At 39.1% G+C, this 27,868-nt stretch overlaps 1 protein-coding gene across 2 annotated transcripts in view; it reads right to left on the bottom strand.

Annotated features, from left to right (window-relative positions):
* Nucleotides 1–27,868, bottom strand: part of LOC139722357 (multiple PDZ domain protein-like) — a 42,814-nt gene continuing 14,946 nt past the window's right edge. Inside the window, exons 1-5 of one of the 2 annotated variants that reach the window (XM_071633666.1) lie at nt 17,181–17,290; nt 16,343–17,033; nt 2,064–2,305; nt 1,264–1,450; nt 1–633 (exon numbers count right to left, since the gene is read on the bottom strand). In XM_071633666.1, the coding sequence (XP_071489767.1) occupies nt 290–633; nt 1,264–1,450; nt 2,064–2,305; nt 16,343–17,033; nt 17,181–17,237 (1,521 nt within the window). In that variant the 5' untranslated portion in view covers nt 17,238–17,290 and the 3' untranslated portion in view covers nt 1–289. Of the gene's footprint in view, nt 634–1,263; nt 1,451–2,063; nt 2,306–16,342; nt 17,034–17,180; nt 17,291–27,868 lie in introns of those variants that run through there. The other variant, XM_071633665.1, reaches the window with a different exon arrangement.

The following is a 27,868-nucleotide window of genomic DNA, read 5'->3' on the forward strand; positions in this document are numbered from 1 at the left end:
TTAGGCTATTCATCTCTACAGCTATACCTTAGCAATCAAGACAACGTCTGATGCATCTCTTGTGCTAACTTCAAGCTAGCACACTGTAAGCCTTGTTAGCATCATTAAGCTTTGAGAAGCTTCATGCTCAAGTCTGTCCATCGATGGCTTGCATAGACATCCTCACCCTAATAGTCTCCTACTGCAGCCCCTTTGATTACAGACCAGTTCAGCAGGTCAGCCTGTTTGCCACACAAGCACCTCAATGGTTGTAATGATGTCATAGTGTCCTCATACAATAGCGCCCTCTCTACTCAAGGTTGGCTGATAGTTTTGCTATCCCCTTTGCCTCCTCGTCCTCCTTCTCCTTCGTAGAGGGTTTGCGGATTTTTAACTTGACCATCCCTGTAGGGACAGCTTTGAGGAAAGTCCAAGCTTCAAAGTGCGTCAGTCCCAAAAGTTTCTTGCCGTTGACCTCCACAATCTCGTCACCAACATGGAGCAGTCCGCTGCGGTCTGCCACACCTCCCATAAAGATCTTCTTGACAGTGATTGGCAAGTCACCCTTGGGGGAGCCCTTCCCACCTTCCACGCTGAAACCAAGACCTGCTGGACCCTTGGCCATCTCAATGTCCTCTGTATCACCTTCTTCCTCTGTTAAAAAGACACAAGGGCAACAGACATGATTTTTTACTTCCTAAAAAATGATGCATGGGTTACATGCTAAAACTATGGCAGCTATTTATGGGAAATGTGTGTTAGAGCTAAATCAGCTCATCCTCAATGGGTTAAAATTCACAGCCAGATGCACCTGAACTGCTCATAGCATACTACATCACAAAAACATTCAATCTGATATATCACTTGAGCATTACAAGAAAAAACAAAAGAAAAGAAAAGAAATGTTTTTACTAGAACCAAAGCCCATGTTCTTTATGCACTGTACATTTGCAACCTGCAATAATTACAACAACACTGAAATGACCAATCACCTTTTAGTTAATTGTATAGCAATGCTTGGAAGTCATGGATATACCCTGGTACTGCATTTTGTCTATGAAATGGGGACCCTGACAATGCTATGCAGAATACATGCCCCTAATAAAAACAGCTCCCATCCCACCCCACCTCCATCCCTAACAAAATTCCGTCAAGGTCAACTACCTATTATTCTCTGAGACTGAGAAAATCTTTGATGAAGAATTTGAAATAGAAAATGTACAATTCAAACTACTGCTCATCTCATTGTGTTCCTGATGAGATCTCCATGGCAACCCTTCTTACCTGTTTCCTCTAGCTCCAGTGGTCTGGCCACCACCAGGACCACATCTCTCCTCTTGGTCTTAAGCAGGGCCAGGGCCTGGTTGTGGGTCACGTCCTTCAGGACTCTGCCGTTGACTGAGATGAGCCGGTCACCTCGCTGGATTCTACAATCCCTGTCAGCCAGTCCACTGGGAATCACTCTATGCACCTGTCATTCAATTGGCATAAAAATTCATCTTGATATATGGCAACTTGTCTCAAAGTGAACAAGTACAACCAGGTTTTGATAGTCTATTTATATGGGATATCATGCAATCACAAAAGTAGATGCAACAAGTTGATCTTTACATCATATACAAGGAAGTAGCACTTTTATGATAGACAATCAATCCCTAAAATGTTTCATGGTGTGGTCATCTCATTTCAAGGCATTCCTCACAGGCACGTCTTCATCACAAATGTTTATCAATTTAATGATCCTATTACTTGCAATAGTAAACGTATGAAAAAGTATGCAACAAAAGCAGGTATGATATTGAGGTTTGTTGAAAAAATCGGAAATCAAAAATTTCAGGTGATTTTGATACATGGAAAAAGCAAAATGTGTGTAGACTTGACAAAAAAAAATCTGAAATCAGATTTAAATCTATAGAATATCATGCCTAAAAAGTACACGATATCAGTTTTATGCCTGTATTACACCAGTAAGGCCTTTTCAAAACACTGTGGTAATTCGTGCAAATGCCAATATGTTGATTTATTTCATTTTTGCAATGTATTCAACGAGGAGCTGTCATGCAGAAATACAGCGAAACACTCACCGTGATTTCTCGAACCTCCTGGTCGACACCACCAGCCACAGTCAGCCCCAAGCCCTGGTTCTCGTCGTCTTTGTGGAGGACGATGACGGCGATGTCGCTGTCATCTGCCTCATCCAGGGATTGGTTGGCCTCCTCGATGAGTTTCTCCAGCTCTCCGGTTGAGAGGAGGATGGTAGAGTTTGAGCTCTCTGAGAAGGATCTTTCTAGGAGACCTCGCTGGGAGAAACTGGGCTTGGTATCATCTGGTAAGAAACAGAACAATCAAAATGATGTCAAAACTGAACACACTTTTAACAAGTTTGTTTGTTTCATCTCTCAAATCATGAATGTACAACCAATGAATACACTTTCATGGCACTTTATGAACATGAGGGAATTGCTGGGGATGGGGAGGAATTGACCATTTACTTTTTTGTATGACACTCAGTCTTTGTTGCTGTATTTGTGAGGCTGATGCTAAATTTTGGAATAGCTTGCACATCTTGGTTCGATTTATAGTTTGGTTTGCATTGTAAACCTCTATCCCAATAAAATCTAACAAACATTTTCATGAGTAATTTACTGGGGGGGGGGGGGGATTGCATCGACTAAGTTTTTTATGGTTCTTATGTCTCTTTCCATTACAAAATTGAGACAAAAACTTAATGTTCATAAATATACATATTAACATTTCTCTAAAGCTTGATAACGTAAAATCATGGCATGGAAGCATTAAAAAAAAGAATAAGAAGGCAACCAACAGAGACAAGTGCTCGCTGTTTCAACAGTCATCCAATGACATTGAACAGCTGACTGACTACATGTTGATACGAAGGGCTGTTCATCCTATGAGCTCTGTCCTACAATGAAGACTTCCTGTGTTTGTCCCACTACCAAGCTACTGACCAGACAATGGCTGACAGTGTGCCATCTTTCTCATTTCTTCACATTTCCTGTTTACCTACAAGCCACAAAGTTGATTGTTGCCATGGAAACACATCCTGGCAATATCTCAACATTAAATGAGACAGACTTACAAGGTAAGCACAAGCAGACAAACAATCTTCCAGACAATTTGTTCAATGGCAAGAAAAGGAACAAAACAAAAACATCTTCCTATAGACTGACTGTCTTTGGTCAGCAAGACCTACATTGTATTACATGACGTGATGAAATGTGAGTAAGATCTGCCTTACAGAAAAAAAGTTAATTGTCCTTATTGACTGCACACATGATGCATGCTACATGTACACATGGTATATAAACAATAGGAAGTCATGGCAATTGCAGCTACAACCGTGCATCACATTTTGAATCTACGTTAGACACTGCAAAGGTCAAAAGTTAAATTCTGTGATGGATGTAAGATTTGTTCTGCATACAACCTTGTCGCTCTACTCGTCTGAATCCTTTCCACATAAAACTTGGCAAATCAGGTCGACCACAAAGCTACCTTGACATTTAGGTGTCTCTGTCACCATTCAATTAAACATGCATGGCCCTGATGCTGTATCACTGGTTGGATCACGATGACAGGTAGTATTAGTAGTATCAGAGGAAACTTACTGATATGAAAATCCTTTGCATCGACATCTTATCATTACTATCCTCAGCATACTACTGGGTGGCTTTCACAAGATAAATCATGTTTGGGCTTATATAACTTTACATGAGGCAAAGAAGCACAATTTGTTAATGATTCAGCCAATATAAACCATTTCAAAGGATCTCTGTAGAAAATATAAAAATAAATAACAAAATAAATTACTAAATTAAACAAGAGACCCGCGGGTCTAGCGCTCACCTGAGTATCGCAAGTTCACCTTTCACGCAGTCACTAATCTAAATTAAAATTTGACCAGGCATTCTCAAGTAGAAGATGAAAATGTACAATAAGGGCCCAATTTTTTTAAGATTCCTTAATTTGGGGGGATTGGGGCCCCCTGGGGCCCTCTGGGTGGGGCATGGTGCCCATTTTGATAAATTGAGATCCTGACCCCCTAGGGATACTACCTGCCAAGTTTGACAAAAATCCATCATGAGGTTTTCAGGAAGAAGATGAAAATGTACAATTCAGGCCCCCATTTGGACCCTTCCAACCACCCCCCCCCCCCCCCTACCTAAGAGGGGCACCCCTGGATCTCCTATGAACAAACTTGAAACTACAGTCATTAATGTACTCACTCATGATATTATCTCAGCTCTATAACTTCTGATTCTAGAGATTTATAAAGATTCCTTCATTTGGGGGGTTTGGGACCCCTGGGGGCCCCCTGGGTTGGGCATGGTGCCCATTTTAACAAATTGAGATCCTAACCCCCTAGGGATGCTACCTGCCAAGTTTGGTGAAAATGGGTCATGGGGTTTTCAAGAAGAAGATAAAAATGTACAATTTAGGCCCCATTAGGACCCCTCCTCACCCCCTCCCCTGGGTCCCAAGGGGGGCACCCCTGATTCTGCCATGAACAAACTTGAAACTACAGTCATCAATGTACTAACTCATAGTATTAACTTAGCTCTATCACTTCTGGTTCTAGAGAAGAAGATTTTTGCGGATTCCTTAATTTTGGGGGGTTTGGGCCCCCTGGGGGCCCCCTAGGTGGGGCATGGTGCCCATTTTAACAAATTGAGTTCCTAACCCCCTAGGGATGCTACCTGCCAAGTTTGGTGAAAATGGGTCATGGGGTTCTCAAGAAGAAGATGAAAATGTACAATTTAGGCCCCATTAGAACCCTTCCCCACCCCCCTCCCCTGGGTCCCAAGGGGGGCACCCCTGATTCTGCCATGAACAAACTTGAAACTACAGTCATCAATGTACTAACTCATAGTATTAACTTAGCTCTATCACTTCTGGTTCTAGAGAAGAAGATTTTTACAGATTCCTTAATTTTGGGGGGTTTGGGCCCCCCTGGGGGCCCCCTGGGTGGGGCATGGTGTCCATTTTAACAAATTGAGTTCCTAACCCCCTAGGGATGCTACCTGCCAAGTTTGATGAAAATCGGTCTTGGGGTTTTCAAGAAGAAGATGAAAATGTAAAAAGTTTACGCACGACGCACGACGGACGACGGACGACGGACGACGGACGACGGACGACGGACGACGCACGACGCACGACGCACGACGCACGACGGACGCCGGACGAAGGGCGATCGCAATAGCTCACTTGAGCCTTTGGCTCAGGTGAGCTAAAAACAGAAGGGGTAAATAAATAAAAATAAATAACTGAATAAATGAACAAATAAAAATGATTTTATCACTATTGAAAAGCTGGTGTGAATATTGCGCATAGTGGGTGGCACCAAACCCTTTGGGCTTTACTTCCATTTTATCCAAATAAGAGACCTGGAATATGCTTGCTCTAGATACAAAGTGTACCTGCAAACATGCCCAGGATTTCATGTTACCCATGACTTGCCACAAACACCTGATAAAGCAAACACGTTGCAGCAGTGATGTTGTACTAGTCACAGTGGCTGAGCCAGCTGTTGGGATTTCAAGGGCAAAAAAGCTTGCAATTCATAATTTGTCACTTCTTCATACGCCCACACGAAGCTGGGCTATCAGTGATGGAAGATAAAAATGTAAATGATGTATTCGTTCTATTAGTGGTTAGCCCCTCCCTCGTATAGCACTAGAACAGTAACAAAAAAGAAAAGAATCTTAGACAATTGATTTTTTTTTTCTCTGCAGAAAACTTCATTGTGAATCATACTTGAATGCATTTCAAATATTGGACACTGCCCAGTGCACCAACATGAAGAAAGGGAAATCCCTCAAATCTTGCTTTAGACATTGAGAAAAAAAAGGCAACCTGATAAAAGTCTTTTAACCATTTCTGTGCAAGGGACTTTGGACAGAGCATGCAATGATGGGGTTTTCTGTGCTAATCAGCACTCATAGCACCCAGAGGGATAACATTCATCCCTTTTACAGCAAGGTCTCCAGCTTTGTTTTTCTTTAAAATCACATGTTATTGTAACAAAACTCTGACATATCCAACCTCCTCTTTTATTCCTAAACCCCAAAGTCCTGGGAGTATTAAATTCAACCATGTGGTGGTTTACTAGGTGACAGCAAATCTTTCCCACATGCCTGCCTTATCATGTTTCTTTCATGTGAGGTGTGATTACTAAAGTTTTCTACCCCCTCCCCCCCCCCCCCCCCCCATTCTCAGTAAGACAGTCAATGGTCCCCGTGCTGATCTCATGGGAGTTTACCCCTGTTCTTTGGAAATCATTTCAGTGTGAAGTACTGACTCACACAATGGTGGAATCCCTCATGATATCATCCCGCCCCCACATAACATGTGCACAAACTTCTTCCCTTGGAGCAGCCCCACCCATTGGTGGTAGCAATTCTATACGAAACTACTGAATAATTCTGCCCTAACTATGTCCACTGATAGTGGTCAATCTTAATCACATACAAGGCCCACTGGCTATTTGCTTTGTTTGGGCGCATGACTGCCTCGCAAGGTAACACATAATTGCTACTTGATAACAAAAGCTTCGCTAAATGGGCAAAGGTTTCTATTCCTTCTGCTACCCTCTGACTCACTGAGGCATAAAACCAATACCAGGGCGTCTCTAGGATTCGCACTGATGACAATTGGGTAGCATCCACTCATCGTAAGAGCTCTTACTCACAGCATTTCTAGAAGCATGACCTAGTAACTTGGTTTTTGTTTTGTGTGGCATTTTCTTTTAAACATACAGTGATGAATGACTGTTTTCTCATTCTTGTGTCCTTTTATAACTATTTAAAAAGATATTTTATTCGAGACAAATATTCAGTAACTATTTCATTTACAAACATGGGAACCTGTCTATTAAAACAAGTCTACAAAGGAGTGATGAAACATTTCATGAAATTTGTAAGATAAACAGTAGTTTCAGCTGTTGCTTTTGTCTGTGGTGGAATAGGCCTACATAGGGATGCATACATCAATTTAGTACAAATTACAGACGCCAGACTGCAGATGGTGTTGTTGTTACTGTCATTTCATGATCATTAAATCAGGAAAATAAACATAAATATGATGTTGTCTATGAAATGTCACTACTGCACACATTAATAATTCTAAACTGCTGTGATACCAACTGGTATAAAATATGTTCCTGTTATAACCAAACAACCTCAGCAAATGGTAAATATATCTGGAGCATCCTTTGGGCAGTATGTATGTGGCCCATCTATTTCAGTAAGATGGCTGGTTGACTAAAAACAAACAAAAACAAACAAAAAAATAAATGACAGTGAACTTCCTGCCTTACATCCAAGAATACTTTAAGACAAACTTGTTTTGCCTTATTACACCCTGTCACAAGAATCAGACATGGCTACCAAACACTGAAGTCTGAAGGCACAAACACTGTGTCTCTACCCCTCAATGATAATAATAAAATACCGGTATACAAATTTTGAGTGGGATAAAAATATTCATCTAGAGTTACAGGGTTTATTTGGGTTTTTTTCTTCTTCTTACATAGAGAAACTCTAAATAGTTTGAGTTCTATTCAGGGCAATGCTAAATTTATATTTGACTCTCAGGGTCTGTTATTGTTGTTGTTGTTGTTGTTATGGGGGTTTGCCACCCACTTCAAATAACCTACATGGTATATTCTAAAAATGGCAGTAGACAGTGGAGCATGCTGGCTAGTTATTAGTCAGGTGGTCTTCAGAACTTCAATATCACGCTATCAGTTTTATTATAACTGAAACTTTTGAGCTGCCACAAGCTGACCTGGTAGCTTTGGGAGTGGATCAAGGAATCTTGTTTGGAGCTGTCTGTCATCCCTGAGGTATTTATAACACAGCCAGTGACTGAAAGAAGCTTTTAATTGGAAAAAAAATAAAAATATATATGGAAAAGGATTCGGAGTCCCATGGGTTTTCACTTTCATGCATGAACACTTCCATGGTAACCAACTACAAAGCTAAGTTCATGGTGTAGGAGATGTGCAAGACTTATTCAGCTCATCTCATTTTGTATATTTATTTACATGATTATTCACTACATTTGAAAAATCAAAGGTTATTTTAGACTGTCGACTGTTGAATTCATCAATGGTTGAAGTCACCCTATTAAAACATGAAAACATGATTTACTTGGCATTCAGCCTTTGGCTGCCAGACATGATTTCTAATAAAACCTGTTCAATTCAATTCAATTCAAAAATTCTAAAATCTGGAGGCAATATAGTGACTAATTTGTAATAGTTTTTAGTTGTTGTTTTTTTCCCTCACCTACATGTATAGCAATGTTCATTTGACTGCACCACTGCCCATGAAAATTGAAGTCTTAAGGGCATTATTTACCATTTGCAGATGAAACAAAAATCCAGCTCTTGTGTTTCAAAATAGTTTTAAAATGTGAGTTAGGGATAGAAACTACCAATGTACACAATTTAATCTGTATAATCAATGTAAAGTATTATCAAATTTACAAAATGTGAACAACAGCTATGATAAAACTGTTTCTAGACTAAACCAATTGCAGTTATAGTTTACTCAGAAAAATAGTGATATCTCCTTACATTTTAGGCTTCATTGTAAAATTTTTACATGGTAGGATGTTTTGTGATACAACTGACCCACACATTAACATCAAATGTGATAACTCAAATATTTTTTAAATCGCTGCTCCCAAAGTTAAACAGTACCTTAAACATAGCTATGCAGATAACATGACATATCTGGTCTGTAATGGGTTTACAGAGAAACTTGTCTAATCATTATAATGTCTATCATATCATATTCTGTGTGTGTGTGTGTGTGTTTTTTTTTTTTTCAACATGACCAGAAATCTAAATGACTAGTCACAAGATTATGGTCTGTCTTTCTGAGTAAGCTCCTGAATGAACATTTAGCAATAGGCATATTAATAGGGCAAGGATATGAAAGAGGCAACTATTACAAGTTGCACACTGGATAAAGAGGTACTGTATGCTGATATGAGGTACTGGTATTCTTTCCACAAGCTGGAGAATAATGTTACCATGTGATAACTACCGACAGGTACACATGAGTGACATACAAAGTTGACCATTAGTGTCATTATATCTTTAGTCAAGAAGAAGAAGAGACCTATAGTAGCTAACCCTCTTTTGGTATAATTTGATGTCTCAACTGATTCCCTGGGAAACATTTTATGCACTATATCAAGATGAATAAAGAGAAGGCAAGTAGTGCAAGAAAGATTTTTGTAGAGGCAGTCAAAGGAAAATACAGGTAAATTAGAAGAAAGAGAAGCTTACAATAAAAGCCGTAGTCCCACCATGGGTTGATCTGCAGAGTAGCTGTCATGACGTCTTCAGTCAGAGTCCAGCAAATGTTCAGTGGTCAATGATTGCTGGACAACTCCTGGTCAAGCTTGACCAGATTCTTCTGCCACGGTGATATTGGTGTCTTTTAAGTCTCACTTCTTCCAAACAATCACGTAATCCCAATTTGATTTGATTTCTATGACGGTAATAGGTAATAACTTCACACCAGGAGGAACGTCAATTAGCAGGATTCAGCCAAGTTCCGCCAGTCTGGTTTGATCTCTGTCACACACTTTGAGAAGACTGCCACTGAATGGAAAACCTGACACTCTCTACCGGTAGACACTAACAAATCTGTGCTAATGTTGTACACCAGTGAACATTGAATGGGTAAAGAGACGACCTCAGCCAAAAGTAACCCAGGTTGGACAATGAGATGAGCACCCTTCAGCCCTGTGAACCTCCTCTCCCCTTCTCTACTAGCTCTGCATCAAAGCACACCTGTGCAGGCACTACCGGAGCTTCCTGTTCCAGCAACAAATCGGCTTTGAATCCCCCTACCACAGTCACCCTTCTTTATAACCATGGCAAACACGCTCCAATGGCAATCTATCAAAGTTCCTCGGTGTCACGCTTCACACGCTTGTGCTAGTCTCAACTCAAGCCAATCTTCTTACCAGAAGGGGCTCCTCTTCATTAGATGACTTTACAATCAGGCCATAGCAATTTTGTGAAGATATTAATACTCTGTAGTATGCATATTTCACAACTCCTTTTCATGTTTGCTTTTTGTTTTCATTGCCATCCATTATGGAAGAAAAGAGTGCAATTTCTTCTGTCAAAAGCAATCATTGTTATGATGCTGTGAACTTGATACGAATACTCAGTGGAAGAGACATTTTTATCACACACCAAACTAAGAACTACAGTGTATTGCCATGGAGACAGACTTGCATTCTTCAGCATTTTAAGTTTCATACAAAAATATTTTCTGCATGTTATCATTATTAAGTGTGATGTCGTGATATATATGCTATGTGATACATATGCCAAAGAATATTAATGTAAATTACAAACACAGCAAGATGATACATGTTCATGTCTTTAGAATACAAAATCTGTATTTAATTTTTTTTTCTTTTTCAAAGACCATACATGCCCATTATCTATCCATCTTGAATAATCAAACTTTGATCATATCACCTTTCTCTGTTTATTAATATATGTCCTCTGAGCTGCATAATATTTCATATATCATTACAGCCTGGAGATGAGACTAAGTTTCCCCTTCATGAAAATGAAGTACTTGGCAGTGGTAGGTGAATGACGTGGATTCGTTGAACAGACAGGCCCAAAGCACATGTGCTCACAGCCACTGCTGCCTATAACTCAAACAATCTGTCTAGCCAACCAGGTTATGTGCTAATGTTTGCCTTGTGGCTGCACACTTTGGTCACTAATCAGCACTGAACTTATAAGGAAATTCTACACGCAGGCATCACTAGTGTGGGACACATACATTGTACTGCTAATGATGCTCTGGTGGAATAAAGAAAAGAAAGAAAAAATTTGACATAAAAGATTTACCCTGCAGCAAACATATCTACATTTACTGCACAATGCTTCCTGACATTAATGGTAATTCATACTCGTTAGAAAATTCACAGAATTTCATGTCACACCTCAGTGAGTGCAAAGTATAACAACGCAATGGGATAGAAGAAACGGGACAAAACAGCAGACAGGAAAAGAAGAGTTTGACGAAAATAGAATGTACACCTGTACATCCTTTACGTTTTGTGTAGGTCAATTCCTGATTGCCATGAATGCAATTATCAGTGTATTTCACCTGCAGTAAGATGATGAGTAATCAGCAGTGTTTATACAAGTACAACAGAGTTTTTAATTGCTCTCTTCTCCCAATTACAGACTTCAAAGTCATGTTTACCAGGAGGGAAGTGGTCAGACAAGGTGAAGATAGAAGAATACTAAATGCAAATGACCGCTAGTGGTTTGAACTACGATGGACAATTTCCTGCCATGGAAACCAGATAACAAGGTTAACACTTTCTAGAAATTGCGGACAGGCTGAAAAGATAAAATACTGATGTATTTATATACAACGTAAGTTGTAGATATAGAAACAGAAACATGTCAGGACTTTTGACAGGAACTATTCAAATCTTTGTGAAATCTTTAAGGGTTGGATTTTCTTTTATTCTTTTTTTAAATTTCAATTTAGACTGTTGGTTTATTCCCTCCATATTGCATGTAAGTGACATAATTTTTCATCCGAAGACAATATTTCATGGTTTGGACGCTTTCCACTGACTTTGGTTTAAAAAAAAAAGAAGAAGTAACTTGTGCATTGGCTTTGTTTTCAACCTCAATGCTAGGCAAGAGATCAACTTGGCAAGGAGGGATGGACTGCTCTCGGAATTATTCATTTTTTTTTCTTGTAAACATAGTAGCCATAACAATGATAACTGACAATACAATGACCTAAACATTACTAATACATAAGGTATGCACATACCATAGTAGTAATACACAGTGAAGAACTTGAACACTATAAAAATTGAAACAATGACCAACTTATGGATAAACATAATTGCGGCTTCAATGAAACTACACTTTGTAAGTAAACAACAGTGGCCCAAGAGTCATCGACCCGGTTATCCATATAGTCCTGAAAAGAACTAAAAGAATCTGTAGAGTTTATGTTCTAATTGACTTTTGCTGAGAAAGATACGATATGGCATTAGAAAAAAAATAATAATTCAGAAAGAAAGGAAAGATTCAAAATGGCCCCAATCCTATTACTATCAAGAACCTATCTATGAGGGCACCCAAAGGGCATCAATGTAGAGAGAATGGCTATAATAACCTCAACACTCAATGGAATTACATCACCATCTCTAAAACACAGACTAGGTTGAAGGAAAGATATGTCCCATATGACATTGTTTCTAACCACAAACACATAACTTGTAATGTAAATGTATGTGGGTGTGTGTGTACAATTCTACGCTAGTGGTGGACTACACGTCACACAGCTAACCCGTGTGCATGCTGCAATTTCATCAAAAGGGGCAACTTGAGTGATGACATTTTTTTTTTTTCCTCGTAATTCTCTGCTTACTCATTCGTGATTTATGATTACACATACATGTTTGGTTTGTACACTGTAGAAACTATTGTAAAGTTGCGTATTTATAACGCTAAAGCTGACAAGAGGGTTACTGAAGGAATAAGATTAGGCGGTTGTCACACAAAGCAAGGTAAAATGAACGGTGTTATTGTGTCAACAGTCATGATGCTCTGATAGCTACCTAACAATGGCCTCATGTCATACCCCTGCCATCTTATCTCTCATACCCTCCCAATGTTGTGTTGACACTGATTCCAGGAACTACCAACATGTAGCAGGTTGGCACCAGAGCCGTAAAAAAATATAATACCAGTAGGTGTTTGTCTTGTAATTTTGAGGATTTTGACCCATTTGTGTCCATACACTGGTCACATGTCACTGCCCTGCTATTCTAGTATGTGTGTGTATGTGTGTGGGGGGGGGGGGGGGGGGGGGGGGAGATCAATGCCATAAAAAGGGTCCTCTCCATATGTTGAAACTGTCTCCTAACACTGGAGAGGCTAAAAAAAAAAATCATTTTACGAAATCTTGTTGAAAAGCTGTCTCGGATTTCTGCATTTTTATTCTCAAACTATTCTTCCATAAACAAAAATAAGTAAAACTTATGTTACACATAGGCCCTATTTGTCAATAAATAAAACATGACATATAAGGTGACAGTGTAATACACATACTCCATACATGCCACGCACATTAACTGGGTTAACGCAGCCAAAGTTTATGGAACTGACGAAAATGAAGATAAAATATCCTTTTGTGAAGATCATCTCCCTGCCCTATGTTTATGATAGGATGTTTCAGCTAACATAAGATTTTATATTACTCATTCATGTGATGATATCAGTTTATCTACAAAGTCTGAACTTTGACGTTATGCTGTTTTTCTCCCTGGCACTTAAGGAAATAAATTTTCTTTTGTGAAGCCCATCTCCCTGCCTTATATGTTAAGACAGGACGTTAACAGCAAACAAAAATATTTAACCCTAACCAGGCCGGGCTTTTTTGGGTGTTCTGTGGCCGGGAGGGGTTGATTCAACCCCCCCCCCCCCCCAGATCTCGGCCATCGATTGCGCAATCGCCATGAAATTTGGCACGTGCATTACCTGTGGCGTAATCTACCAAGCATACAAAGAGAAATGGAAATTTTCGTCATAATAATTATGCTAATATATGCATAAAATCATATATTTTGCTCTAAATCAGAAATTAAAGCTCCTAGAATCCTAATTTTTGGTGAAAACATTCTTTGTAGCATTCCTAACAATGTACTTGAAAAAAAATTGGTATCAAAATCAATTTCTTATATACTTTATTGTTTGTTAAATTTCTTATGTATTTCTATGTTTTTTCGACCTTTTGTTTTATCATCTTTTTTCCGCAAAATTTATGACAGAACCTATTTCAAGCATAATTATGCTAAAATTAATTAGTTTCAGCCTATAAAAGTGAAAATAATCATATCTCTATGAATAAGAAGAGAAAACTCCATTTGCATGGACTTTATACACAAAATCACGTTTTTGAGCCACTTTCGGTCTGACAGGCTTGTATAAAACGTTATGCAGCATTGTAACAGTATGCACGATTTTCACAAAAATGGTGTCAAAAGATGCGCGAGATTTGAAAGTAAAAAGTCGGCGAACGGCGCGGTCAAAAAATTTCGCGCCGCGGAGAAGTCGCGAAAAAATGTTGAGGGGGGGTTGATTCAACCCCCCCCAGCCTTTTTAGGGTTAATGTTCATTTATTCATGTGATGATATTAGTTTATCTACAAAGTTTGGACTTTGACTTTAAGCTGTTTTTCTCCATGCAAATGACACAGTTACATTTTGATAAGACTGCAAAAACAGAATCAACATAGAACAAGCATAGTCCAGAGTCTGAACACATGACTTAATTGCTTTGCGTCTAGAGACATGGTATGATGTCACAAGTGAGATATGACATAAAGTCTTGTGTCATAGTTCCAGTAACTTCCTCCGGAAGTCTTTTAATTTTAGACATCTGCTCCCACTTGGATCACTACAATGCGCAACACCGCTCTGAGAATGTTCATTGGAGGGTAACCATGACGTCACTTTCTGCCGCAGCAACTCCGTCATCGAAGCGAAACATCAAAGCTGTACTTGTCTCACATTACCTGGAGTCTTTGATGTTCAGCGCGGCAGTCTTTACACTATGGAAATTTGTGCAACTTCACATCAGAGGTTGCCATAGACATGAAATTAATTAGGCTCCTCATTGTTTTCTTTGATGAGTAATGGAGAGAGGGGTTCTATTATTATACACAGTCAACATTACATTGTTACTTCTCTTGAGCATTAGAGAGAAGAAATGACTTCTCAATTAAGAGAGTAACTTTGCTTTGAATTCCAAGAAAAACATTACTAAGTCCAAACTTGTAACATACTCTATTTTATTGTCTGCATTGGCAGACAACTAAGTCTCTTGATAAAACATTGAGATCAATCAATAATTTTCTATCACAGCTGCAAATATTCAAACTAGTTTCTACAAACTGGACTATATTCAGTATGAATAGGAGAACTGGACAGCATTGCTTTCTCAGTTTATTCCTTTGATGCAATACATCAGTCTATTGACAAATGTAATGGCAGTCTCAGATGATGGGAGAATATGGAGACGGGAAATGAGGAATAAAAGGAGAATGATGAGGAGAAAAAAATAGGAGGAGGAAAAGGAGGAGAAGGAAAATGTGGAAATAGAGAGAGAGAATGAGAAGACATATGCGACGTCAGGTGAGAAGTTTTTCTGCCCCATGGATGACTCTAAGCAGGCAGTCAACCATGAAGTCAGCCTTGCAGTGAACCTTCATCATCAATCCTAAACATCTGCCACTCTGAGAATCAATGACATCACACCTGGACACTCCTAGGCCGGACTGGAATTGACACCACAGAGCACAGAGGGAGGGTGGTGGGATGTAGAAGGGAGACCATGAAGGAGACATATGCAGCAGCAGCATCAAATCAATGTAGATCTAGTCTATGTAATACTGTGCATCAAACTTGAAAACTTCAACTCTCTGCACCTTCGTGCTATTCAGATTCAAACATAATCTGCACAAACATGCTGAAGGACCTGTTCTGTAGAAAACACTCATTTGTAAGATTTCTGCTCTGAAGTGAAATCATGGCCCTAATTCACTGTGGATTACAAAAATCTCCTAAGCTGCTTTGAGAAGTGACAAAACAAGAGACTCCTTCATACCACACAACCTTGCAACATGCCAACAACCAGATCCAGCTAGTTCACAGTGGAAACAGTACTATGCCCTGGTCATGTTTGTAATGCTAGGTTCCCACTGCCATACAATCCACTCGGCCATACATGCCACACTTTGCTATTAGTAGGAGATCAGGGAATTTTTGTTAAAATGTCTATCAAAATAAATTTGAGCCAACATTAAAATCGTGGTCTTATTTGTGAAGTAGAGTTGTGGTGATTATATCAGATCCTGAGGTCAGTTGTGGTAATTCAATGATTGTAGACAAGTTTTGAACAGTTCAAAAATAGTCTATGAACCCAATCCCATACTGATTATTGATTGCTAGCCCTGGACATATACGCTTTCTTGCATTAAACCAAATTAAATTTTCACTCAGAAAGACTTCATTAACTTGCCAATAAAGGGGAAATCCTATAAAAAATTCCCCAAAGTTTTACATTTAAGAATTTGGATCTCTATTTCTCTGCTTCTCTCATCAGCTCTTTCTCACAGAACTTGGTGTGATCTTGTGTGATTAGATCAATCTATTGATATGTGCAAAAATAGATTATAGCCTACCACTGGAATTTGAGACAATTCATTTCTCAGCTTTGACATCATGCCAGTGGGAGAAAAGTTGAGTCGCTGTGACTTACCTTTCATATGTCCCAATTTAGTCCTAGGGCTGAGGTTGGACCTGAATCGGAAAGGATCCCCCTCCACACCGTCTTCTGACAGAGTGGGGCTCCTCAGCAAAGGGCTATTGATGCCCGGAGACAGGTTTGCCAGCTTCTTCTTCCTCTTGTTAGAGTTATTGTTCTCTGACATCAAAAGATGTAGTCCATGCTGAGGAGTGGATTGTTTCACGCGAGAGAAACCAGCGCCATCTAATTCATCGGATGATCCGATTGGTGACAGTAGCTGACCGTCAGGGGATGTTGGGGGAATACTGCTGCACTCCAGATCAGAGCTTGCACCTGCTGGTTCCCCATCACTTCCAAAGCCAGCATTGGCTAGCTCCACTGCTAGGTTGTCTACGTAATCCTCCTCCTCCTCCTCCTCCTCCTCACTCTCATCATAGCTCTCCTCCGTCTCTGGCTTCTTGCGTGCCACCACCACATGCACAGTGTTGTTCTCCACTTGTCGTAGTACCTCCATGGCCTGGCCGTGAGTGATGCCTACCATGCAGTTCCCACTGACGTCAAGCAGCTGGTCCCCTGGCCGCACCCGACCGATGCGCTGGGCGGCCGTGTGGTCTGGTACCCTGCTGATGTAGATACAACCTTCTGGCGTATCCGCGCCTCCACTGATCTCCAGGCCCAATGGCTCGCCGGGAATACGATCAATCTAGAAGACAGCAAGAAATCAGAAATAAATCTTGTATCAGCTACGAGTCAGTATTTCCGGGAAAGGATTCTTTCACCCAGAGAAACTAGTAAATATTAATCACAGATTTGAAACATTCAACACATTTGCTATGACTACTTTACTTACCAGGCTGTTTGTGGTAAACCTGCATTTACAACTTTGTACATCTTGCTTGTAGTGCATGCTCTGCACATCATGTAGGAATCGACATAGAAGAGGATTTATCGGTGCTTCAATCATGGTGGTTACTAGGCAGTAAATCAATCTATACAGACAGTTCACGTCACATCTAACACTTCATGTCCGTCTGAAACTTGGCAGTCTAACTAAGTGAATGAGAGCAATCCAAACAGATACCGCTCTTAAAAACAGATCATATTTTGTTTTTCTTGCGCCAGCCACCCACATGAAGTGCGAGACAGGTATAAATATAGCCACATCTCCACAGTGAGGGGAAGTCCACCAGTGTGGTTGGCAGTCAGGATTGAAAAAGACGAAGCTGGACAAGGTTACACCAAATTGTCAGTCCATGCTTTCTGTTTTGGGAGCAAAACTTGCAAAACCTGAAATATAAGGAGACAATGATGAAGTAAAGTTCTAGGATTATTCCATTCAGCAGCAGGGTAGGCAACATTATTGATGTGGTCCTAAGTTTTCTCCAGCAAACAAAGTCTATTCTGTTGAGATATTAATCCCCCCAATGGGGATCTAAACATCTTGGATTACTGGGAAATTTAGTTTTTTTTTTCTCAATGAAGTGATTTAGGAGAGGTGGAAATGCTATCCCCAGTGAGCCATAGCTACGTGTGTCACTTGATATTTGGCAGGAATAGTTAGAATTGAATTTGCTTGCTACTTTCATTTCAGTCTGTATCACATGTCGTGCCCCCATGTCCCTCAACGTGACATGTTAGCCCTTCATTTTTCCTCTACATATACTGTACATTACTTCTACTTCCAGTATACATGATTGCTGCAGGCATTACAAAAATAAAATGAATAACTGTTTTTCATGGAACTATTTGGTTTCAACAGTCCAATATAACTTCTCCTCAAGAATATGATGTCTACCTATGTATTTCTATCTTTCTCTTTAATAGCAGACACGTGACAGAGCTTATCTTATCCCCAAGAAAATGATCTCAGAGCTTCCCAGAAAGCAATATGATCAACAAAGAGAGCATAAGCTATCGTGTATTATGTACTACATCTGGATCTGGACACACCATGTTTGGGGTTACTGTTGGGATACACACAATCCAGTGAAATGTACTAACTCTTCATGTAATATGTTGGGCCATTATTCTGTTTAATCCCCTCCACACCAATGTTTCAAAAGTACCACATCTATTGTATTAAAACAGGTTGCTTCTGGTAGTGGCAGGGTTAATTAACTACTCTATGATGCACCTCTTATATGCCTTTTTTTTTTCTCAAGCAGAGGCATTATTGTCATCATTAAGTGTAGCTTCATTTGGTACACAAACATTCATGAACTGTACAACCATTGGGGAATTTCATGCAAGTACCCCTTTCAGCTCCAAAAGCAATGCCCCCTACCCCCTCAAAAAAGAAAAAGAAAAAAAGAATGCAGTACAGAGTTGAGGTCAATAAACTTTACGGATTAAGAAAAAATATATGGTGTTTGTACACACACACACACACACACACACACACACACACACACACACACACACACACAGAATGTGTCGCTTGATGCAGTAGGGAACTTCCCTCCGTTTGAAGCCCTTACACATTGCAACATAGATTGATACAAGTAGGTTACAATGAGTTGCATAGAGATTAGCACACCATCAAATTTCCCAATCATTCTCCATGAAAACAGGAAGAGCCCAAACCTGCATTGTTTAGATGAGACCAAGTCAAAACATCGGTCCTATGATACCATTGTCACTATCACTATCACTGCCAGTTAGATTTCAATAAGATGTGTTTATTAAAACCTGATTTCTGCCTCCTTAAATCGAGTTTACTTCAAATCAAGTTTACCCCAAATCCAACAAAAGCCTATGTCTCAAAAAGGTGCTGACTGTCGTAAAAAGCTTTTTGCAGTTTCAGGACGCTGGTTTGTTTTCTCCACCTCCAATCATGTCTAGGATGGGGGTAGAATTGACTATTGGGGGATAATACTGACATACATTCCCTTAGCACAAACCTGAAATAAGTGTTTTTTTATTTTTATTTCTTTTTTTAAACATCCCTATTAAGTAATGTCTTACTAACCAAGCACAGGGGGAAAAAAGGTGATGAAGATATATTTTAATCATTTGATTTAATGAGAAGACAGATGTGGCATTACTTTAGGCCCTACATGTATATGTTACCTCATTTCTTTCACCTGCTCCACCACCAACAATCGACCATCTACCACCAACAATCGAGCATGTTGATCTGTTATTATTAATATTCACTACCAGTACGAATACGCCTTGATGTGTATCCACTGTTTTTTTCACTGAGGCATATTCTTCTGTATGCGATGCATCTATGAACAAAGAATCACAAAACTAGGTTTACTGAGAAAATTTGTTGATGTAAATGACATATATGCCATGTGCATGGAGATAGAGGCACATCAAAGGAATCACATGACATAGGATAGGCTTCTTCTGATCTAAACACATCAACCAACAAATAGTATTCCAGGATAAAAAGAGAAAACCCAAAGCCTGCTATATTACAATACATTGATCCCACACCATGATTTACCAAAAACTCACCCAGTTTTCGGGAAAGGGCTTGATCTTATACCTTGATTGCTCCTTATGTCACTTAACGATGTAAACTGCCAGGCCTTTCTGTTTAGTATCGACTGAGTGACCGCACAACAATAGCACAACTTTTGTACAGAGACCTTTGAGTTGGCATTACACTGAACCAAACTCCTTGTAAATATCACAAACAGTAATGGGGTATTCAAACTGTGGGAGGGGGTCAGCCATTGGTTTCTTACCTAACACTAGTAACAGGTGTGTCTTTGAATACCAAAAATGTATTTTGGCAACCCGAGTCTGGTCTGCCAGTCAGATTTTGAGTTATGACACAGAGCACAAATAAAAGTATCCCATGCCCCACAAGTATAAGTGCTGAAGCTCCAATGGAATGCATATCTTTGCAAACGTATAGCGATATACTACCAAACATAACGCTTTTTGTCCTCCTGTGAAATGTACATCATGGTGACCTAATCCGATAAAGTTTACTTGATAACCTAATGCATTGGCTACCACATTTTAAGCTCATGCACGTGGTAAGTTGTACTTCAGACTAAAAATAAACAAACGTAACTCTAAAAGATTGTGTGCTTCACTTCCGTACAGACTCAACTCTTCTAAGAACAGTCATGAGTAAACTGGGAAGGACTCTTTTCATCTATCAATCCATTCAATGATCAGAGGCCATAAAGGACTGCCACTAATCCAGACGAGGAATTCAAATGAAGACTGCCAACATTCCTTCATGCCTGCTCTTCAAGGATTTCCCTTTGTCTGAGTCAACTCATACAAAGTAATGAATGAAGATTTACTTTCGTTGATCACAAAAGGAAATGATGAACAAATAATACTCACATGGTCAATGGGCAGAAAAACAGGCAGATGGACAGACAGTAAAACAGACAGACAGACATACGAATAGAGATAGAAAACAAGGCAGAGAAGGGGAGAGAGAGTGAGAGAACAACTTATTCAGAGACAGAGAGAAAGAACATAATGATTCAAAGAACAGACTTATAAATGAAACAATTATTGGTTGAAAAACTTTGCAACATAGGGCCTACATAGAATAGCTAGTTTAATCAAGTTTGAAGGAAATACCAAATAAGGCCTTTATTTTGAGGAACAGTTGTATCTGCATAAATATCAAAAATTACATTCTGATGTCTTTTTATTAGTCAGACTTTGATCAGTAACAAAGTGATAATGACATTGAAACTATGTAATATAATGATGTGTTATGCTTGACTGTAAACCATCTAACATTGATTTTGATTTTCAAAAGCTCTAACCCAAAACAGGGTATCCTAATGTCTCTATAGAAACAGTAGGACTCTCATGTGAAGACATGTTGATTTTGTACTGAATCTCTCTTTTATTTCAAAATTTTGAATTCAGAAATGTCTCAGGCTGTCTACTGATTCACTATGTTGTCTAATTTTGTCTTGTTCATCCATTCTTTGCTTATAAGCATACTATCACACTCATATAGTCTTCTACATTGGTGCTGTTCTCATTGCCAAAATTTTGAAATTTATGTCTTGATTAGGGTCACGTCTTTTTGATTATCGTTCTCACTGTAAAAAATGTTGAAACTTGGGTCTCGGTTACTGCAAAGAGCTGGTCTTCGAATGTACAATGTACAAGATTAATGGTATTCTTTTCCAATTCAATAATTGTGACACACCACAGTTGGAGTTGGTACACATAGGATGGAGCGATATGAATGGTGCATTCATGGTGCATCTATCTGAAAAAAAAAAATTGTGTGATTCGGTTGGGATCCAATCTTGTGAAATAATACTTTACTTCTGTTCACACTGTGAAAATTTCGAAATTTGGGTCGCTATTGTGATCGCAAACCCAAAATAAAGCATTATTTTGAATGAAATGAAAACGGCACTATTGTTTCATGCTTTAATCACGGTTGGTCCCCGAGGATGTTTTGAGTAAATCAAACCTGTTCTACCCTTGTATGTTAAAAATCAGCCTCAATACACTCACAGCATGATGGGACAGGTGTATGCAAGGCATCACTTTTCCTTCATCAGACGGAATCTCCATTAGTGCGATTCTGAGCTTGGCTGGATATTAAAAATACTGTGAGATACGCCCGTATGGCATGACGGCAAGCTTCGCTGAGTATGAAACTACTGTGAAATATGGCTGTGTGCTATGTGCAGAGCTATAGGAGAAAATTAATTACTCAAGACCACATTTGTGTAGCCTCCATGCCAGTCTGACATTAAAAGATATAGATATTAATACAGTGGTAGTGAGATAGGCAAGTTCCAGGCAGGATTAATGGTTTGTTCTAGGATATATCTCAGGACATTATTCAAAAGTACACTTCAACAAATCAAATGCAATTGTTAGTCAGTTTAAATCATATTCACATTGTACAGACGTGACAGATTCATTACTGCACGACCAAGCTTGTTTAGTCCATACACATCATTTACAGTCAATAAATAAGAAAAACAGTTAGATATCATCTCTGAGATTGAGGATGTTAACTGTCTTTGTAAGGGACATTGGTGAGGACAGATTGCAAAATTCACCCAAATGTGTTTAATAGAGAGGCTAGCTCACAGCACACACTTACCTATGGTAACTTCTACACATCCATGATTGACGGATTGAGATAAAATGAAGACAGAAAAAAATGACAAGCTAAATTTGACAATGATTCTCTCGTCTAAACTTGAAACTATTGAGAAAAACATCAGTGGATCAAAGACTGGTTTACACGAGTATGATTTACAAGAATCAGCAACATATTCCGGATACCATGAAGGTCCCTCGGTTTGAACACAGTTCCATTAATGTGAAAAAAAAAAAAGTTGAATTGGACATTGTAATCTGAACACTCTCAAGAGACTGTTCTATTGCTAAAGGTGCATCTTTACACATGATGTGAAGATATAGTAAGCTATATGAATCAATGTCTTTGAAATCACTCATCTTCGCCCTCTTTCTCTCTCTCTCTCTCTCTCTATCTAAATCTATCTACCTCACTTATCTATCTATCCATTGATCAATCTATCATCCCCCTCTCTCTCTCAAACACACAGAGGGAAAAGTCCCATTTCTAGAGAAAACAGGTGTCTACACCACACAGAATTCTAACAGTAGATACCTCACGAGGACGAGTGGGATTGCACGATCGATGATGACATTTCACGCTGGACCAGGGGCAAGATTTAAATAGGTCAGGCACAAAAACTGCACGTGTCCAGTAATACTTCAGAGGAGAAATGTGACGCAGGAAGAATGGTATCAGAAAAATAGAACAGACATCACTCTATGCTAACACGTCTGCAACAAACTGACATTCCACAGATTGGAGTGCAGTTTCAAAAAAGTAGAGATGATTTGAAACTTTTGAATGCATTACAGAACTTCATCATAAGCCATAGAAATCATGACTTGAAACATGAATGTTACCATTAAATAAAAACAAACAGTATTCCCTTGGAAATACAGTTTGAATACGGTTTTTACCAAAAGAAAGTTGCTGGCATTTTGTAGCAACAGCAGTGATTATGAAAAAACAAACAAACAAACCAAATAAAAACCTTTTTGCAGCCAACAGTCCCATTTGGAGAAATCATGCCATCAGGGACACTGATTTCAAAATCATACTCACAGAAATAGATTGGCATCATATATGTTTTCTCTTTTACAGCAATTCACCGATGACCTACAACGTGTATGTGCTTTCAAAGAAAAAGAAAGGACAATCTCAGGAATTGCACTGGTTCCTGTTATGAAGTGATTATGATGGGGATAACATTAGTGTATACATCAATGACACTGATTTCAAAATGTGATTTCCAGTTTTATTTTATAGAAACATTTTTCTGTTTAGATTTTTCCACCTTCCATGGTGATTCCTATAGTTATCAGGAATACCTCAAGGTAATCAAGAGACCACAATGGATGGCTGATCTTTGTACATGAACATGTTAGTAGTTAACACGATGAAATGATAATTTATGGTATCACCATGGCTACCGCTATCATTACAATATCTCCTGGAAGAAGAACAAAATGAAAACCAAGTCATGACCTTCTATCATAGCACAGTAATAACCATGAAGCTAAGAGGTGAACATTCACACCTGAGCCCATAATGATAGCCATTATGACATGAAGGTTTGTGTGATATTCATGTCAGCCCTGACATTTGCAGGAGATGAGAGTTGACTCTCTTTCAAGGCAACTCAAGTCTGTTTTCTATTTAAAAAGGACTTGTTTGTGAACATATTCAGAAACATGTTTCATGGTAATCAAGTAACAGAGTTTATCTGGAGAGCAAACTTGAACATCAAGTTCTTCCAGTTGCAAACCAATTTTTGAGCTCACATACTTGTCTATGGAGGTGTGTTTTGAAAGAGTTTGCTCAATTCAGGATGCACCTCAGTCATCTGAACAGTTTGACGACCAAAATATAATTGAGGAATGGAATCTAGCTCAATATTGTTATTACTTTCACACAGTACATACATTATATGTGCATACCCTCCCACATAAGGGGTGAGCTGTTGGCTTGATAGACAGACCATCAAGTTTGTTACACAGCTCTTAGTATATGGGCTTTCACTTGCAGTTGGTGGCCAACAAAGTAACTCATTTCTACTGTCATTCTGTAACTCTGAACATGACTTGAAAATGCATTACAGGAACATGATTAGAAACAAGTTCTTTTTCAAATGTGAAACTCTCATCATGCAAACTGCAGTCCATTTCCCTTGAAAGAAAAATGGTCTCAACGGGCCATTAAAACTGAGAGGCTCAAAGTGAGGGAGGGACAAAACAAAATGTCATCTTTACTGTGCTGTTCATACAGTCATGCCATCCAATGGATGAGTGTTGGGTCAGACTTTGATACCTCTTAATGTGACAAACATGATAAGAAGCAGGAAGTATTACTGATTAACAGCCTCCCCAAAGGCAAGCTTCAATATTTGCTTCGATTTTTAAAGAAATTCATGATCTAACTTATTCTTTGCATTCTGAGTTGGATTTGAAGCTGTGTTTTCCATCATAATCTTGTATGGCACAACAAAGAGAGTCTGCCCCTTGGCTGGATGACATACAGGTGGGACCCCCAGAGTCTGCCCCTTGGCTGGATGACATACAGGTGGGAAAAATCATCGTAATATGACCTTTAATGTATTATCTTCAGAAAGGTAAAGCAACACTTTCTTGGGAGAAGAAGAAGAAATAAAGTTAATAGCCTGGCTGTAAGACTATGATTGAACATTCATTATGAACTGTATGAAGCAGACCCTATATCCAACACTGTTAAATTTCCAGATTGCGATTGTGAGTGTTTTCTGTGATACCTGTCAACTTTCTTCACAGAATAAATAGGCTGTACACAAAGGTAGGAGGCACCCCCATTTTGAACATAACACAGGTGGTTAGGGAAAATTTCCACATTCTCAGCCAAGAGATAAATGAAAAAGAAGAAAAAGGAGTACTGCTTCAAGGATGTGATACCTGATATCTCTCCCGCTGATCCCAAAAAGGTCAGAAGAGGGAGAAAAATCATATCAAAAGTGGAGACATACTCCGGAAACAGGATGCGGAGAGGATCATTTTTCTCTCTCTCCTCGACTCTCTACAGTCACACTGAAGTGATGTGAAGGGAATATTTCAGGATTCGACAAGGATTCTCAAAGGGATGGGAGGAGGGGAGTATTGATGATAGGGGTCATGTCCAGAGGGTAGTATGGTGGGGAAATCTTGCCAGCAAGATGGAAAGAAGACACTCAACATATGACAATGTCATCTGCCATCAAATATATCTGTATTACCCAAACATGTTAACCCTCTTATTTGTTCATAAAAATAGTCCATATTGCCGAATAAGGTACATGCATTAGCAGTTTATAAATCCCTCCCTTCCAGCCCCCTCCCAACAAAGAGCTGATTGTTATGTATCTAAGCCCATTCAACTGAGGTGTAACAACACAATATTTAAAGAGAACCGTATAAAGAAACACTCTAGAGGAGATGCCCAATGAAATACATTCAGGGATATGACACGTTAGCTCAAGCAAACACTTCCCTCAATGACAATTCTATGAGGAGCATTAAATCTTATAGATCCATTAGAGTTACAATGGTGGGCTATGATCAAATTAATCTTTTACATCTCATTAACACAAAGGTCTACAGGCTCGACACTTACATTTTGCTCTCGAGGCCTGCTCAGGCCATTAAAATCTCGGAATGTGAAGTTTTGGTGGCCAAAAAAAGAAATGTAGTGGCCTAAAATAAAAGGAAATATAACATTTCGTTTTGAATTCTAGCTGCCTGATAGGGTCACCGAAATATAAACTTTTTAATAATTTGATGGCCCGACATAAATTTTTAGTGGCACTGAGCCACTGGGCCACTGCTCATGTTGAGCCTCGACATAAATGAGTTTGCTCTATCGCTTTATATCTAAACAGGGCCCTGTTTCATAAAGCTGTTCGTAAAGTTACGAACGACTTAAGAACGACTGGTGATCAGTTCTGATGTGCTATACTTATCAAAATATCCATAATTCAGCACAAGAACTGATCACCAGTCGTTCTTAAGTCGTTTGTAACTTTACGAACAGCTTTATGAAACACTCCACTGATCCTGTGCTTATCTTCTAAAGGAATCTTCATGTGTACAGAAAAGATATTGTTATCATTATCCATTTACAATCACCCTTTTTACAATATGGGCCTTCAACATATTAATGTAAATCCACACTTTGTCTGTTCAAGCGTGCCGATACCAGACAAAAGGTTTTATACAGAGACTGTGATAACGGATAATGATTTATAGGACAGTTATGAATAGCATATCATAAGCACTATGATAAATTTAATGTAAGCACCATATTTCAAATGAAATGACATCCACATGACCAAAATGCAATAAATCTTAAATCTTAGTTCTCTCTCCCCCCCCCCCCCCCCCCCCCAGGCCAGAAAGAACTTTTACATGATGCTCCCAGGGTTCTGTGAATAAAGATATCTAATAAAATATAATTCCCTCATAACTCAAACTCCAGCACTCAGTCCTAGTGGAAAATGTTCCGGTACTGTTTGTTTGTTTACAAGTTTAATAAAATAGTAATAGCAGTAGTAATAGTAGTAGTAGTAGTAGTAGTAGTAGTAGTATTAGTAGTAGTAGTAGTAATAGTAGTAGTAGTAGTAGTAGTAGTAGTAGTAGTAGTAATAATAGTTATAATAATGATAATGATAATAATGATAATAACGATAATAATTATAATAATCATAATAATCATAATAATAATAATAATAATGATAAAAATAATAACAATAAATAACAACAACAACAACAACAACAATAATTAGAGAGGGGCCGTCAAAGGCGGCAGACCCACGCCTAAGTACAAAGTCGGGGTAAACATAATGTGCATTCGGTCATCTACCAGAATTCGGCCACTTAATTGCCAGTGTGCTTTATCACCAGCCAGTGAGTTCTACCAAAGATCGTACACTGAAGTGTACGATCTTCGGTTCTACAGTCACATCACACGCAAATCACATCATTACACATATGGTATTAACACTCATTCACGTACAGGAAAGTCCTTAAGTCTCCTCCAAAAATCCATCGAAAATCCCAAATTCCACCGTCAAAAGTGCAGAATCGGAACTTTTCCAAGCGCGCGCGAATTAAGTCCAGTTTTAAGAGTATTGTCTACGCGACGGGTCGCGGAAAAAGCGCTAAAAATCGAGAAATACGCCGTTTTCTTGCGGGATATTTTGATTATAGCAAGCCGAGAGTGTGATGATATCAAAGGTCGTATGAGTGTACGATCTTTGATGGTATCCACAAAAGCAAAAAAGAAAAACAAAATTTACGTACCCCCTAGGCAATTACCCCTATGATTAGTGTCTACGGGAATTATTCAATGCAAGGGTTGAATGCAAATGTCTACTGCACCAGTATTCGGCCACCAACGAGCGCCGCAACGTCCCCGGTGCAATTTTGCACCAACAGTGTAGAGCGCGATGCATTTTCAGCGGCCTTGCACACGCATTGACATTGAGCACGCAT

The sequence above is a fragment of the Diadema antillarum genome, unplaced genomic scaffold, assembly GCF_040938485.1.
Source record: "Diadema antillarum isolate AM-2024a unplaced genomic scaffold, OU_Dant_1.0 scf00000163, whole genome shotgun sequence".
Lineage (NCBI taxonomy): Eukaryota > Metazoa > Echinodermata > Echinoidea > Diadematoida > Diadematidae > Diadema > Diadema antillarum.